Genomic DNA, 17606 nt, shown 5'->3' on the forward strand with positions numbered 1-17606 from the left:
GAGAAATCTTGTATGCGATTGTGGGAAGAGGAGATAAGAGGGGAGTAAAGAAGGAGATCTTGTGAGGATCGGAGGTTGCGTGCAGGAAAGTACCGGGAGACGAGGTCACAGATGTATGGAGGAGACAGGTTGTGGATTGCTTTGTATGTCATGGTTAGGGTTTTGTAATGGAGTCTCTGGGCAATTGGGAGCCAGTGAAGGGATTGACAGAGGGGAGAAGCTGGGGAATAGCGGGGGGACAGGTGGATTAGTAGGGCAGCAGAGTTTAGAATAGATTGGAGGGGTGCGAGAGTGTTTGAGGGGAGGCCACAGAGCATGAGGTTGCAGTAGTCAAGGCGAGAGATGATGAGGGCATGGACTAGGGTTTTTGCAGATTCTTGGGTGAGGAATGAACGGATGCGTGAAATATTTTTGAGTTGAAGTCGGCAGGAAGTGGAAAGGGTTTGGATATGTGGTTTGAAGGAGAGATCAGCGTCAAGGATTACTCCGAGGCAGCGAGCTTGTGGGACTGGGGAGAGTGGGCAGTCATTTACTGTAATTGATAGGTTCGTAGGGGGGGTCACGTGAGATGGGGGAAAGATGATGAGTTCTGTTTTTTCCATGTTGAGTTTCAGATATCTAGTGGAGAAGAAGGATGAAATAGTGGACAGACATTGAGGGATTCTGGTTAGTAGGGAGGTGATATCTGGTCCAGAGATGTAGATCTGTGTGTCATCAGCATAAAGATGATACTGAAAGCCATGAGATTCTATGAGCTGTCCCAGGCCAAAGGTGTAAATAGAGAACAGCAGGGGCCCAAGGACTGAACCTTGTGGGACTCCGACAGATAGGGGGCGAGGTGAGGAGGTGGTGTGTGAGTGGGAGACGCTGAATGTCCGGTCTGTTAGGTATGATGAGATCCAGGAGAGGGCCAAGTCTGTGATGCCGAGGGATGAGAGGGTCTGTAATAATAGGGAATGGTCCACTGTGTCAAAGGCAGCCGACAGGTCCAGGAGGAGGAGGACAGAGTAGTGTCGCTTGCTCTTGGCAGTTAAGAGGTCATTGGTGACCTTAGTAAGGGCAGTTTCAGTGGAGTGGTGTGACCGGAAGCCAGATTGTAAGCGGTCGAAGAGGGAGCAAAAAGAGAGATGGGAGGACAGTTCAAGGTAGACGTGTTGTTCCAGTAGCTTGGAGGCGTATGGGAGAAGTGATATAGGGCGATAGCTAGATACAGAGGATGGGTCAAGAGAGGGCTTTTTGAGGATAGGTGTGATGGAGGCATGTTTAAAGCTTGAGGGGAAAACACCAGTTGTTAGTGACAGGTTGAAGAGATGGGTTAGGGTTGGGATGAAGACTGTGGTGAGGTTTGGGATGAAGTGGGATGGGATCGGGTCGAGTGCACAGGTGGTGAGATGTGATCTTGAGAGTAGAGTGGAGAGTCGATCTTCTGTAATGGTGGAGAAGTTGGTTTTGAAGGTGGAGGGCTGGGAAGTCGGGAGGAAGATAGACGTAAAACAGAAATAAAGTTTGATCATAAGAAAGAAATAAGTAAGTGAACAGCGACAATTACTCTTTATTCTCACAACAATTTATTTATATCTCCTGAATGTGAACTTGGCAGAAATGGCAAATTGATAGGAAAGGCTCGTGCACATGTCCATATTTTCAATCCGAGTGCGATCCAACAAAACATCAGCTCACACTCGGACCAATGCTATTCTATAGGGCCGTGCACATGTCAGATCTTTTCCTTGGACTGAGCCAGTCTGAGGAAATGTATGCATGTCCAAGTTTGATAATATATTCGGATCATACTCGGCCATGCAAGTCAATGAATCTGATGAAAGAAGTTAGGAGTGTGTCTTTGGTTTGCTGATCGCACCAAATGTAAATTGTGAGATGGTGCGAACCAATCCGGGGTCCACCATGCGGTGATTGAAAAACTGCAGCTAGAGGACAATGGCGGAGCATAGCTGCGAGCAACCACCGTAAACACACCGAGTTAAATGTCACTCGGTGTGAACAGAGTGCAACGTGCCTGACTCTGTTAACCAACGGAGAAAGACTGAGAGCACTCTAAGCTATGCCCTGTTAGACATCACAGGAGCAAAGAGGAATTAACGCTAGTGGGGTCCCTATAACTCACCCCCTACTATGCTGGTGATTGAACCTGCTGTGACACACTGTGGCTTTTGAGCCCGTCCCTGAGGATGCCCGATGCAGACGCTAAGTTCAAGCGGGTGTTCCCACCCTACACTGCCTGTCTAGAAATGCACTAGTAGTGCTATTGGTCATGAGTGGCTTGATACAAGGAATGCGACACTTGTAGCCCATGTCCTGGATACGATTGTGTGTGGTGGCTCTTGAAGCAATGATTACATCAGCAGTCCACTTCTTGTGAATCTCCCCCAAATTTTTGAATGGCTTTTTCTTGGCAATCCTTTCATGGCTGTGGTTATCCCGGTTGCTTGTGCACCTTTTTCTACCACACTTTTTCGTTCCACTCAACTTTACATCAATATCCTTGGATGCAGCACTCTGAACAGCCAGCTTCTGTAGCAATGACCTTTTGTGGCTTACCCTCCTTGTGGAGTGTGTCAAAGTCTGTCTTCTGGACATCTGTCTAGCCAGCTGTCTTCTCCATGATTGTGGAGCCTACTGAAACAGACTAAGGGACCTTTTTAAACACTTAGGAAGCTCTTGCAGGTGTTTTCTGCTAATTATTCTTATTTACTGAGATAATGACTTTTGGGTTTTCATTGGCTGTAAGCCATAATCATCAACATTAACAGAAAAAAACGCTTGAAATAGATCACTCTGTTTGTAATGACTCTATATAATATATGAGTGTTAGGCGTTGGGTTCCTGCCTCTGCACAGCAGGAATCCCGAGCCTTGCCATCTGCGGTCTCCCATTCCTCTTCGGCCACAGAGGAGCCTGTTCAGCAAAAATGTCGGTCTTGGCGTCTTGCTCAGTCTACTACTGTTGGCTTGGTTACTGCTGCTAATCAGGGTTCAGCTATAGTAACCTGCAATAGCCAGAAGCAAGCAGCTCCTGGGATTAAGTCCTTCTTTTGGGCCACTGAGCATGCCCGTGGGAAGTCCTCTCATTGGAGGTCTGAAGTCACATGCTGAGGTCCTATTGCTTCTCCCATTGGACCACAAGAAAGGTCCTGGAAGGGCACTGCTATAAAAGAGCCACATGGCCGCTAGTATAGACTCAAATACTTATGCAGTGTATGATGATGGATGCATATATCTGGTGACTGACTCGTTATGAAACCCCTACCCTTGGTTGTGTCTGTTGTTAGGGTTTAGCAGTTAGACTCAGTGCCTGTCAGTGGCTAGTGTATACTCCACAATGCAGTCCAGTCTCTTGTACACTAGCGTCCAATGGTGTCGCCCACTGCAGGGCACTATCATACTGTGGCAAGTGACAGTCACGCCTGTGCGACGCCTTGCGCAACCTGTGCGCTTATTTGGCTCAATCCTGGGCGATAAGTGGCATCCGCCTGAGCGGCACTGTGCACACTTGCGCACGTTATTTATTTTAGTGACTCTTGCTGGCACTGCAGTTGCAGCGCCGAGCGCTAGCGGTCTAGATGGACTCCAGTCCTGCGGTCTAAAGGCCGAGTCCTGTGACCTTACGTTATGCGCTTCCTCTGCCGAGCCCTGTGGCGTTAACAGGCTCCTGCGTTTCTTTCAGCGGCTCTGTGAAGTAACAGAGTTCGCTCCTGTGCACAACGGATCAGTGGTTAACCCGCCGGTGTCCGCTTAGTACTCTGCCATTACTAAGCAGCAGTTTTCCATCTCTGCACGGTGGACCCCGGGTTGCGATCGCACTTCCTTATATTTTATACTAACAATAATCCGCAACCCTAACAATGAGTTTCACTTATTATATTGAAGAACTGACATAAATTAACTTTTTGGTGATATTCTAAGTTAGTGGGAAGCGCTTGTATATTCCACTTCTAGGTGGAGATGGGCTCCATTGGCTGCTGAGTATTACAGCAGCTGCCATTTTTGATTCTCTGGCACTTACTCCTATGATATACAGTGTTGTGCAAATTAATTGGGACAAAGCATTTTTTTAAGTAAAATCATAAGTTGGTTACCAGTCAGTGATTCAAACCAGTTTTAACTGCTTTGAACAGGTGTGAGTGCCTGTTCAAAGCAGTTAAAACTGGTTTGAATCACTGACTGGTAACCAACTTACGATTTTACTTAAAAAAATGCTTTGTCCCAATTAATTTGCACAGCACTGTAGGTTACCTGCAGGTACTGAATTAGCTAATATTCTGGTTTATCAAATGTTCAGCAAAGTAAATGCAACTTTTTATTCCGTTCGCTATAAAAATTTGACCATCAGAGTTGCTTTCAATAAACATACATCTTACGGCAAACTATATTTACCTATGATAATACATTCAGTGAGGCATTTCTGTAGAAATAGTGGCCAATATAAAACAATGACGCAGTGCTCAGTTTATTAATAGCTTTTTAGAAGCACATTTCACACCAGACTGTATATTTAACAAGCGACAATACAATGTCACAGCGTAACAATTTAAACATTTCATACTCAATTTAAAATTAATTTTGGGTTTGTGTGATTTTGAGAAAATTTTGAAAAAATGCTTTGGTGTATCAGCTGGCAAGGACTTCTTACTGTGGTAATGTCCACTTTCAGGGCAAGTTAAAAATGTTCTTTTCAGCTGAAGCGCACTTTGCTTTACAGTTCTGTTCTTTACGAAGTTGATTGTGTATAAAGTCATATCACAGGGGCGCTGAAGCGTGTAACATTCTGACAGAGCAACATAAAAAGAACAGTGTGTAGTGGGAAATGTCTTTCCTTTATGCTATAAAATTCTGTCCTTTATCAGCTTTTTATATTGACATATAGACCACGGTCAACTCACAGGATAACAGAGACCTAAAAGTCAACATCCTATGCATTTTACAAAAACAAAAGTGGTTCAGAAAAAGTCCTCAAATCCAACTAATTTATTTTCTTTTCATTGCATATGCTAATAGATTTAGGCTTTCCATTGATTGCAATCAACAACTATCTGCATGTACAGGAGACTACCCTGCTGACTATTACAAGGGGTAAACACAATATTGAGCTTATAACCATACAAGATGCGGCAAGGAACGGTTAGGTAGAGGTGAGCAACGGAGGGCTTGGAGAGGTGACCTAGAGGTGAATAAAAAGATTTTTCAATGTTTTTTAAATTTTTAATCATTTATTGGCACATTATGGTTCATTAAAATAGCGGTCGGCACCCACCATTTTGCTAGATCCACGTGGAAGCAAATGAAAAAAAAAACTAGACTTTGGTGAATCTGGATTTTTGTAAAAATCAAATAGAATTCAGTTGCACTCAAAATTATTCATTCATCTATAATCCAGAAATAAAGAAAACTTTGGGGAAAAGCGGATCTCACAGAGCCTTGAATGACTGCTGCTTACATGTTGGTTGCTAAATTTGGTACTGTCTAATATTATCATCAGCAATTGTATGACAGTTATTTTGGAAATATATAACTGTATTATTTTGACTGTTATATTGGGTAGTAGGGATGAGGGAACCTGACTTAGGGTTTGGACGAGGCACCTAGAGTCCTGTACCGAACACCAAACACAGACATTTTACTGTATGTCCGGATTCCTGTTCGGGTCCGCCTGTCTATTAAAGCTTGTTGAAAGGCTGCAGCGCAGTCAATCAACAAGCTTTTTAACTGTGGACACTTCCAGAGCATTCACAGCCATGCCAATATTGGCATGGCTGTGATTAGCCGACACAGCACGTAATCCAGCCTGTATAAAGGCCGGACCAGAAGTGCCGTCACCATTATGCTCTTGTTAGTGTAGGGATAGGATGCATCTGGAGTGAGGGATGGATTCTGACTGTGCACTCAGCAAACACAACACCGTGTGTACTCTGCAGCCCCTATACGTGCTATTTCTGTGGTAAAATCCATGTATTCTGCACCCCCCGCCTGTGAGAGTACTGTCCTTTAAGCTGCTGTGTGCACTCTGCACCCCGATCTGTAGGAGTACTTTCCTTTCAGCTGCTGTGTGTACTCTGTACCCCCAGCTGTGGGAGTACTGTCCTTTAAGCTGCTATGTGTACTCTCACACTTGTGGGAGTACTCTCCGTGAAGTCAATGTGTGTACTCTGCACCCCCCAACAGTGGGAGTACTGTCCTTGATGTCACTATGTGTACTCTGCACCCCCCACCTATGTGAGTACTATCCTTAAAGCCACCATGTGTTCTCTGTACCTCTCTGCCTGTGGGAGTACTGTTTTTGAAGCCTCTGTGTGTTTCCTATTAGTCTGTGAAATAAATAATTGACATCAGTTGACTATTAGTAGGCGCTTAAAATATTTTTCAGGACTGGTGTCTGTTTTCTAGTACTTTTGCAAATCAATAAATCTCATAAACCTTCTCATTGCCATTTCTCGGCCACAAAAATAAGTTTTAAGGCCTTGTGTGTTTTCTAGTGCTTTTGCAAATTAATATATCGCATCAGCCATGTCATTGCCATTTCTAGGCCCCAAATTTAATTTTTCAGGGCTGGTGTGTGGTTTTTATGAGCCTGGGAAATAAATACATGGCATCAGCCATGGAGGCAAGGGTTAAAGAATCAGTAGAAGATCATATAGGGGATGATGAGAACCTAGACCCCACATGGAGCGGATGCCATCCTAATGACGTGCACAGTTTGGAGGAAGAGGAGGTGGCAATATTGCCACAACAGCACAGCAAAAGTGGGAGTAAGGTGAAAGAGCACAGTGGGCAGCCCCTAGTTAGTACATAGGCTGCTACTGCCCACCACACTGCTGCTTTAAGCACACCATATACAGCTCAAAAGAGCTCTGTGGAATGACATTTCTTCAGAGAAAGTGCTGTTGATAAGTGACAGGTGGATGGTACTCTGTGTCATCAGATCCTTAAGCAAAAATGAGGCTTAAATGTTCTGAACCTGAGCACCACCTGTATGACAAGGCATCTGAATTCCATGCATGAGGTTTAGTGGAGTAGATACTTTAAAAACCATGACAGATCTGAGCCTCCTCCAGCTCCCTCTTCCTCCAGGCCACCTGCCTCCCCACATTTAGAGGATGGGACAGCACCACCACCAGTGTCACCAAGCATCTCCACACCAGCCCATGAAAGTGTTCAGTTTTCCATCCCCCAATTTCTCAAGAGAAAGAGGAGATACCAACTTAAATACCCACGAGCCATGGCCATGAATGACAGTATTTCAAAATGATTGACCTTTGAAATGCTTATATTCTAGCTGGTGGAGTCATACAGTTTAAAAGAAATGATGTTGGTGGCTGTACCGCAGCCATCACTACTTTTTCAACTGGGACATCACCCAAACTGCCAACTAGATATATGTAGTGGCAGCTGAGGTAGAGGCAGAAGGCATTTTACTTGAGCACCGCCAGGGGGAAATAATAGCACGTTGTTCTTAAACTCCTCTGTTTGGGGGACAAATCCCGTAATGCACAAGAGTTGTGGACTGGGATCAAACAGCAGACAGATGAGTGGTTGATGCCTCTTGCCCGGCCTGGTGGTGTGTGATAATTCGAAAAATCTCATAGCAGCTTGGGCCTATCTGTTTTGACACACATCACTTGTCTGGTGCATGTGCTAAACTTGGTGGTGCAGAGCTTCCTAAAAATCTACCTACACGTGTCAGAGCTGATGCTAAAAGTGCAGGCAGTGTGTATGCACTTTCAGCATTCTCTCCCTGCTGCTGCTCACCTGCGTCACTTCTGCCTTCCAGCTCACCAACTGATATGCGACCAGCAGTAGGCAATAGTGGCATTTCAGCTGCAGAACTCACGGATGAGTTGCACTGCAGAACAACACTACTTCACCATGAGTGGGCCTCCATGCCAGATGTGTGTCGTGTTGTGCTGCTTTGGATATTCCATCTGTATGGCCAGCACTAATGACACCATCATCAGCATTAATATACCACTTATATGCCTGCTGGAAAAAAACAATTCAGGCCATCTTTAGCTCTGCTGCCCGCCTAATTCATCTTTCTCCTTGCTACTCCTCCACTTCTCACCTTTGCAAATCTCTTCACTGGCTTCTATTCCCTCAGCGTATCCAGTTCAAATTACTAATACTGACCTACAAAGCCTTCCATAACCTGTCTCCTCCGTATAGCTCTGACATAATCTCCCAATATCTTCCCTCACATAATCTCCAGTCCTCCCCAGACCTCCTTCTCTCCTCCACACTTATTTGTTCTTCTCCCTATCACCTCCAAGACTTCTCTTGAATATCCCCCATCCTCTGGAATTCTGTGCCCCAACACCTCCGACTATCAACCACATTCGGCTACTTCGGATTTAACTTGAAAACCCACCTCTTCAACAAAGCTTACAGCCTGCAATTACCCTGCTGCCTCCTTACCACTACCAGAGTTACTGCCTCACCCACACCGGAGCTGCTGCAACCTCCAACCTACTGTCTCCTTCCCCACCATCCTGTAGAATGTAAGCCTGCAAGGACAGGGTCCTCTCCCCTTTGTGTCAGTATGTCATTGTTAGTTTGTTTACTGTAAGTGATATTTGTATTTTGATGTAACCCCTTCTCATGTACAGCACCATGGAATCAATGGTGCTATATATAAATAATAATAATGATGATGATAATGATGATGATGATTAATGAGGTGGTGGCAGAGGAAGAAGCGGAGCAGGAGGAGGAGCAGAGACAATTTAGACCGTTATGAGGTCTGATGTCCACACATGGCTCAGAGGGTGAATTATAGTCCCAACATCGGCCAGGTACAAAACTGTCTCCCATTGGACAGTTTGGGGAGATGATGATGAAGAGGAACAACCGTTTTCACAGCAGGGTGACACTCAGATCAGCTCACTGGCATCACTGGAGCATGGTTGGGTGGATACAGAGTATCAAGACGATATACCTCCCACCAAGGACAGCATGTCATTGTCTCTGGGCAGCCTAGCACATATAAGCCAATACATGATGCAGTGCCTGCGGAATGACAGCCGAGCTGCCCAAATTGTTACCAGTGCAGATGACTGGGTCGCCACCCTGATGGATCCACACTAAAAGGACAAGGTATCATCATTACTTCAGTCAATGAAGAGGGATTGCAAAATTAATACAAGCACATGCTGGTAGAAAAACTACTAATTGCTTTCCTACCTGACAGCAGGGGTTCAATGGTTACAACAAGCCAGAGGAAAAAGTCGCCAACACAGCTGGGAAACATCTAGCACCTCGGAATACTGGGTTAGCATGACTGAAATGTGCAAAAGCTTTCAGCATGCCACAAAATCTGGCACCACTATCTGATACAGTCCATACTAGCAGGAAGCAGTGCTACAGCAACATGGTAGAAGACTAGCTGTCCACACATCACATACTAACAGATGGGTCTGCCCCTTTTAACTTCTGGGTTTCCAAATTGGACAAATGACCTGAGCTTGCCCTTTTTGCTTTGAAGGTGCTGGACTGCCACATTCACCTACTTCCCCACCTCTTCCTCCATTTGGACCTGTTCCTCCTGGTTCAAGATTCTTATTTTTTATTTCTACTCTGCTTAGCATAGGGACAGGATGCAGCTGTAGTGAGGGACAGTATTAGGCTTTGCATGTGCGCAGTTTTACAAAAACACTCTCTATGTGCACGCTGCACCTGTCTTTGTGATAGTATTGTACGTACCCAAAACTTTTTAGAATCTTGAACTCAGTCGGCGGGAGTCATATGTGTGTCAACATTTTTTTCACTCTTAAAGGCCCCGTCTCACATAGTGAGATCGTTAGCGAGATCGCTGAAACGTCACCAATTTTGTGACGCAACAGCGACCTCACCAGCGATCTCGCTACGTGTGACACATAGCGGCGACCGGCCCCCCGCTGCTATCTTGCTGATCATGCTCGAAAGTCCTGGGCCATTTTTTGATCATTGGTGTCACACTGGCCAGCATGCATTGCTGTGTTTGACACTATTAAAAACGACGAGTGACCTCGTTGGCAACTCAGAACTCATGCTATCGAGGTCGGAGTCGTCAGAATAGCTGCTGTGTGACAAGTTCCCAACGACCGCCAAGGTCGTTATACGGATCGCTGCGGCATCATTGAGTAGATCTGCCTGTTTGACGGCTTACTAGCGATCATGTAGCAACGTACCAACGATCCTTACCAGGTCGTATCGTCGCTATGTGTAACGGTACCCTTAGAAGGCTCTTCCCCAATTGTCCTGCTTCTTATCCCTATTTAGCTTCTTTTTGACGCTCACTAGCCCTTATTATGACCATTTTACAGTCATTTTAAAGCACTGAAGTTTGATTCCCCTTTGCCTTCTATTGGTTGCGAGGTCAAGTTCGGACCCAACCCGAACTTTTTACTGTATGTTCGTCGGATCCAGCAAACCTGAACATCCACGAGTTCGCTCATCTCTATTGGGGAGCTGTGTTATATGAGTACTGCATGGTGCTATTACTAGGGCTTTATTAGAAAATGTTGAGTTGAGTCGAGTGAAATTGTTCTCATTTATTGTACAAACATGAAATAAGTTGGTAACTGTTTGGTAGGCAGAGAACCTGTACTGTTTAGAGGTATTAACAGCTGCCATTGCTCACAGGCAATGTTTGATATTATAATCATAATTTAGTCGCATAATGCATGATTAATAATGTGCTAGACAAAAATTAGAAATTGCTTTTGATCAAGGCTATATTTATTTTTGCACTTGGATTGTGTTTTAGCCTTCATTTCAACAACTTATTTGTTGTTATATTCATCTCAGGGAATTCAGCTCATGTGGGAAAAAAATAGTATGCAGATCAATATTGTGTTCACATTGCTGTCATTGACATAAAGAAAAAAGAAGCCAGGTGTCTAATCCTGATAATCAATTTGAACTATAAATAAAGCTAAATAAGAAGATATTTTAGTTGACGCTTGTTCTTCGTACCGTAATAGCATGAAGGATTGTAATGTGCTTTATTCATTTTGTCTACGTTATGATAGTCCCAGGCTCTGTTCACATTGGAGTCATAGTTATTTTATGAGTTATACATTATATAATTTATCCTAAATCATGTCTATTGACTTACTATAGATGCAGCAATTTTCCATTTTTTTCCAGATAAAATGGCACTACTAAAAGATAAAATTGTGAAATGTAGACTAAGATGGCAAACAGATATAATATTTATGATTGCAGGAAGGGATTGCCTACTTCCACAATTCAAACTATAAATTGCTAAGAAAAACATCATATTTTCAAAATTCACATTTACCATGTTTGACAGTCTCACTCTTAGTCTAGTTTTTTGCAATTTTAGGTTATTTTGTTATTAAAATTAACATTCTATGGAAATCTTATTAACCAACAACTTAGTATAAAGCATTTTGGGGACAGAAGCCAAACTTACCTGAAGAAGTTGCAAACTTCGAAACGCATTGATGATTAAACCACTTCTAATCATAGTAAAAAAAGGGAAGAAAGTTCCAGCGCCAGGAATGGAAAATTAAAAATCCATTTTATTGTGCCAATGCATATTAAAATTCCAGCAGGTACAGCATATCAGTCGGATGACTGCAGAACAACGCGTTTCGACGCCTCAGGTCTTAATCATGTTCTGACATTAAATGCAACCAACTTCCTTATGTTGGATTCTCCCACCTCCAATAATCAGAAACAGATGTGTGGACTGCTCCAAAGGAGCTCCTGATATGGTAATGGTAGGAGAGCCAAACAGAATGGAAGGAAAAACAGTCAGTGTAGACAACATAACATAAATAACATGCATAATATATAATATTCTTTATCTTTTTTTCTCTTTCTTTCCTTTCCCCTCTTTCTCCCTTTTCCTTTTTCCTTTTAAAAGGAGATATGAAAACTCCTAATGTAAAATAAAAAAGATGAATATGAAAATCAATAATTGCAACAACATATTTTAAAGTACATATCACATATTCATGTCCCATAAATAATGTACCATAAATTATACTACAAAAGGATATGTACCAAAAAAAAAAAAAAAACACAATCAAATATATGGGTAAATTCAGTATCCACCAAGACATCATCCCATCATTATTAGGAACAATTCCTGAGAGAGATTTTTTATCCATATTAAATACGTATGATGTCTACTGGATACACAAAAATCACATCATCTGAACTGTATCAAAGAGCAGTCTTTTCTCTTCCCTATTACTCTCCTCCTACCCCTTCTTCCTTTCCTCATTCCTTTCTTTATCCTATTTTTATTTATCAGATTAATATGAAGGGAAAAAAAAGAAAAAAAAAAATCTCCAAAAAAATTTTTTTTCTCTCTTTTTCCTTCCCTTCTCTTTTCTCTTTCTTTCTTTTTATTTTATATAAAAATATTTAATAAATCTCTAAATGAGAAAACCCCAACCAATACACAACAAACGATCCATACAATATATTACAACCCCTGAATGAAAATCTGGGATAAACATATTTAATAATGCAATATAAGATCTTGTCGGCTATTCATTCCATCTGGATATCTTGTGCCCAGGGTGAAGATCCAGAAGGACTCCCTGTTCAAGAGTTTCCTTTTGTGATCTCCACCCCGAATCGGACTGTGCACCTGTTCTATTCCCATGAAGTAAAAGCCACTAACATCCCCCTTGTGAACTGTGGCAAAGTGCTTTGAAACTGCCGAAACCGCAACAGCATTATGATTAGACACATCTGAGAGATGCCTCCTGATTCTGACCTTCAGGGGTCCCGTGGTGCAACCAGTGTATTGGATGTTACAAATTCTGCATGATATTAAATATACAATGTAGGAGGAATTACAATTTATTAAATTTTTAATGGTAAATGTTTTTTTATTTACCATAGAAAAAAATGTTTTTCCTTTTTGTGCAAAATTACAGGTTTTACATCTAGCTGCACCACATTTATAAAAACCCTTTAGTGTCATCCATGAGGATCCTTCTGTCTGGCCACTCTCACTTGTAAAAAGACTGGGGGAAAGAATAGTGCTAAGTGTAGGTGCCCGTTTGGCAACATACCTAATATTATTCTGAATCACCTGTTTTAGAATGGGATCCTCATTAAGGATTGGTAGGTATTTTCTCACAATGCTAGTAACCGTATTATACTGATTACTGTAATTGGTTGAAAAGACAATATTATTATTAGTTTTATTTTTCAGATAAGATGATTTATATTTAAACAGTAAGTCTTCCCTGTTGATTTCACGTACAATTGATTTAGCTCTATTGAGAATCCAGGCACGATACCCCCTCTTGGAAAGCCTGCTGCAAACCTGACTTTCTTCCCTATTGTAATCACTGGATTGGGAGCAGTTTCGTTTTATTCGAATCAGTTCCCCCACCGGAATATTATTCTTGGTCTGTACCGCATGGCAGGAATCTGCCGTTAAGATGGAATTAGTGGCAGTAGGTTTGCGGTAAGGAGTGACTATGACCACATCCGAATCACTAATAGATAAGGTGACGTCCAAAAAATTCATTGTGGTCAAATGATGATAAGAGGTAAATTTTAGATTAAATTCATTAGTATTCAAATATGAAACAAACCCCTGTATACTATCTTCTGGACCACACCAAATCATCAGCAGATCGTCCAAATATCTGCCATACCATGACTGCCTAGTCAAATCCGTGCGCAGGATTTGGATCCTACCAGCAAGGCAGTGCGGTGAGCTGGATTATTCTGTTCTTTTACTTCACTTCTAATCATATAGGCATTCCACGCGGCAGCGCAGAATTAGACCATTTGTTTCTCCACTGCCTAAACTGTTGAAAAAAGACACATGTCCATCAAGTTCAACTGAGGAATGCGATAACAGCATAATAGGGTTTTAGATACAACCAAAATGCATGATGCATTAAAAGAGCAAGTTTTTCCCTACTGATCCGAAGTGTTCATCTAATGGATCAGTATTTATGGTGTTTTCTTCTAAAAAAAAAAGAGCATTTAAACCTTTTTTGAAACCATTGATGGTTCCCACTATGACCAGCTCCAGAAATAGACTGTTCCACATTTTAATAGTTCACATGGTAGAGATTGAATCTTTTTTTCCTCTAAACATTTATATAGTCAAGAAAGTTAACCGGTCTTCTACACTGTGTGCCCAATTATTGGGCAAGTATTTTGACCATATCACCATTTTTATAGAAACCACTGGAGCCATAGGCGGAGGAGGACATGACTTGGGGATGGGTGGACCTTTACTCCTGCAGCTTTTTGGTATAGTGGTGTAGATTTTTAAGCACGAGTGATGTTGCTTTCAGAGTAAGAAGCACCGTATGTCTGTGCCTGGTGGGTTACTGTGAGGAGGGTGGGGTTTATATAGAGCAGGAAATCTGTGTCTCTCCCTCTTTCATGCACAGGATGAACAGGAGGAAACATGTCTGCAGTGTCAGGGAGTATAATACTGGGGTTATCACCTCACATTACAGATGATAGGAGCACATTCACCTCAGACATCATGTACTAGTGTAGTATCAGCTCCTACATTATGTATGGGATCAATATTACCTCAGCAATTTATGTAGCTGCCATGTCCCTCATGTGCAGGCTGCATTTTCCTCACAGACTGAGACAACGTCTGTGTGACGTCCCTGCAGACATGCTTCATATACTACTCTGCATTCACCTCAGACATTGTGTACTAGGGTAGTATCAGCTCCTACATCATATCTGGGATCAAGATTACCTCAGGAATTCATGTAGCTGCCATGTTCCCTCACTTATTGCAGAGGCAGCTTTTGTGTGACCTCCCTGCAGACATTTCTGATATACCACATTACTGCTGTATTATACAGAGTCTTCATGAGTTCTGGGTATATGTATGATAGGACCAGGGCCGGATTAAGGTTGGTGGGGGCCCCTGGGCAGAAAATCTGGTGGGGGCCCCCATATCATTAACATTTTAGCCATAACAGTAGAGCGCGAACTGTAGCACTTAGATGTACAATCTAATCTTATCCTCTTGTTCTGCCACATTCAGATTTACAGTACTACAATAGAGATACAGTCCAGGATAACTCAAAGCAGTCCAATTATAGACAGAAAGAGTTACTCACATTTTTTTTTATTGAACCCAATGTTAAGACAGCCAAGGAATAATAAAAATGCAGAAAGGGAAAGTTTTCACCGGCAGCAATTGTTGCTAACTACTGTATAACAATATGCTCTCTATTGTATTATCTCCGGAGTAGTGGCTTGCTCTCCTATAGTAAGAGAAGAAAAAGAAGCATTCTTTGAATACAGGTCTGTTGGCTGAAGGAGGATATATCACCTGTCTTAATGTGCCTGTGAGCATCTCCAAGTACAAGGGGGAGGTGTTAGCGATCGAAAACATGCTTTATATAAAAGTGTGTACAGATAAAAGCTTAAATAAATGTATACATTACAAGCTTTACTGTATTTTTTCCCACAATGATGTATGATTTTGTCTGGCTCTCTTGCTTTCCACATAATATAACAATTTCAAAGCATCTTTTCCCATAACTCTGAATTGTACTTTTTCTGTAATACCTCTTAGAAAGTCGTGAATAAATTGACAACTAAGTTTTACCACTCCCCTTGTCAAATCTCTGTATCCAACACATGTCTGTCATCAGATTGCAGAGCTCCAGGGGAAAATTAACACAAAGAATAAGTAAAATGTCAACATTAGTACCAGCATTAAATGCAAAAATTTTTATATGTGCCTTAAAAATTTCACTTACCCATTATATAATGAAATAGAGTACGTTGAGAAGGATCATATGAACTCTATCCATCAAACATCCAATGATTCTTGTAGTAACCTCAAAACACAACTTGTATGCTATAAGGAAATGAAAATTATAAAAAGTTAAAATAATCATCATTAGAATGGAATGGATATATGAGCAGACTAGAACTTTGCAGCTTTGCTTACCTAACAGTTATTCTCCATGTATAATTTAAGATGTATATATCCAGGTAATCCAAGATGTATGATAACAGATTTGATGCCACGAACAGAACACCCATAATGTATTAAACATAAACGGAACTGAAAAAAAAAGAAGGGGTTAAACGCATGTTTTTACTTATGTTAAAGTGATTAAAGGGGTTGTGCTGTCTCCCCTGCTTCTGACTGCTCTACAGCATACCATATCTGAGCTTTTAAGGATGTACATATCATATTTGATCACAATGTGAGCATAGTTTTACAAACCTTTTGGAACATTTAGGAAGGCCAAAGTACTGGAAACTTAGAGGTGAACTTTTCTTGATTTTTTCATAGCAAATTCTTGAATCAGATCTGAAAAGTCTAGCTCTTCAAGAATGTCATGTTCAATACTTAACAAGCAAAGGTGGGATAGACGTTCCTGGCCCATTGTACTGCGAAGTCTGTTTTTAATTAGCTTCATTTTGGAGAATGATCTCTCTCCACTGCAATTGGTTACCATCAAGAGCAAATACATTCTCAAAAGAATTTCAATATTTGGGAATGTACTCTTGAAAGGGTCCTTTAGCACCATTTTATACAGGGACGGCATCATATATAACTAGAGAGGATGGTACGTAATAAGGGATGGTGTTATACATAATAAAAGAGGAAACTATGTAACTAAGGATGGTGTTATACAGAATTAGTGAGTACACTATATACTAAGGGACTGTGTTAGACATAATAAGCGATAATGTCTTCCTCCACCTCCCCCTGTTCCTAAGGCCATTATAAGTCCGGGAGTCCCCCTTCCTCCCATCCCAATCCCCCACACCCCTCATTGTCCTCCTCCCCTCGCATCCCATTATTGTCCTCTCCCCCACCTCCATCATTTTCTTCTCCACCACTCTTTGCTTTCTCCCCCACCACTCCCATCATTGCCCATTCCACCACCTCCATCATTTCCTCCTCCTCCACCACCACCATCATTGCATTCTCACCCACCACCCCATCATTGCCCTCTCGACCATCACCCCATCATTGTCTTCTCCCCATCACTGCCTTCTCCATCACCCCATCACTGCTTTCTCCCCATCACTCCCATCATTGCCTGCTCCATCACCCCATCACTCCCATCATTGTCTGCTCCATCACCCCCATCATTGCCTGCTCCATCACGCCATCACTCCCATCATTGCCTTCTCCATCACCCCATCACTGCGTTCTCCATCACCCCATCACTGCCTTCCCCCATCACTCCCATCATTGCCTGCTCCATCACTCCCATCATTGCCTGCTCCATCACCCCATCATTGCCTGCTCCATCACCCCATCACTGCCTGCTCCATCACCCCCATCATTGTCTGCTCCATCACCCCATCATTGTCTGCTCCATCACCCCATAATTGCCTGCTCCATCACCCCATCACTCCCATCATTGTCTGCTCCATCACCCCATCATTGCCTGCTCCATCACCCCCATCATTGCCTGCTCCATCACCCCATCACTGCCTTCTCCATCACCCCATCACTGCCTGCTCCATCACCCCCATCATTGCCTGCTCCATCACCCCATAACTCCCATCATTGTCTGCTCCATCACCCCATCACTGCCTGCTCCATCACTCCCATAATTGTCTGCTCCATCACCCCATCATTGCCTGCTCCATCACCCC

At 42.6% G+C, this 17606-nt stretch overlaps 1 protein-coding gene and 1 long non-coding RNA gene across 2 annotated transcripts in view; one reads left to right on the forward strand and one right to left on the reverse strand.

The window, feature by feature from the left end:
- The window catches only part of LOC141084017 (uncharacterized), a 69101-nt gene extending 60006 nt beyond the window's left edge, over window positions 1-9095 (forward strand). Inside the window, exon 4 of the mRNA XM_073568394.1 lies at window positions 8830-9095. Coding sequence (XP_073424495.1) covers window positions 8830-9095 — 266 coding nt within the window. The remainder of the gene's footprint in view (window positions 1-8829) is intronic.
- A 5780-nt stretch (window positions 9096-14875) lies between these two features.
- On the reverse strand, window positions 14876-16439 carry LOC141084050 (uncharacterized). Its single transcript, XR_012230916.1, has 3 exons — window positions 15934-16439; window positions 15740-15840; window positions 14876-15238 (listed from the first exon to the last, which is right to left on the reverse strand). It is a non-coding gene; the product is annotated as an uncharacterized lncRNA (long non-coding RNA).
- Between the last annotated feature and the right edge of the window lie 1167 nt (window positions 16440-17606).

Source organism: Dendrobates tinctorius, unplaced genomic scaffold, assembly GCF_039654945.1.
Source record: "Dendrobates tinctorius isolate UK_male_01 unplaced genomic scaffold, ASM3965494v1 ptg000022l, whole genome shotgun sequence".
NCBI lineage: Eukaryota > Metazoa > Chordata > Amphibia > Anura > Dendrobatidae > Dendrobates > Dendrobates tinctorius.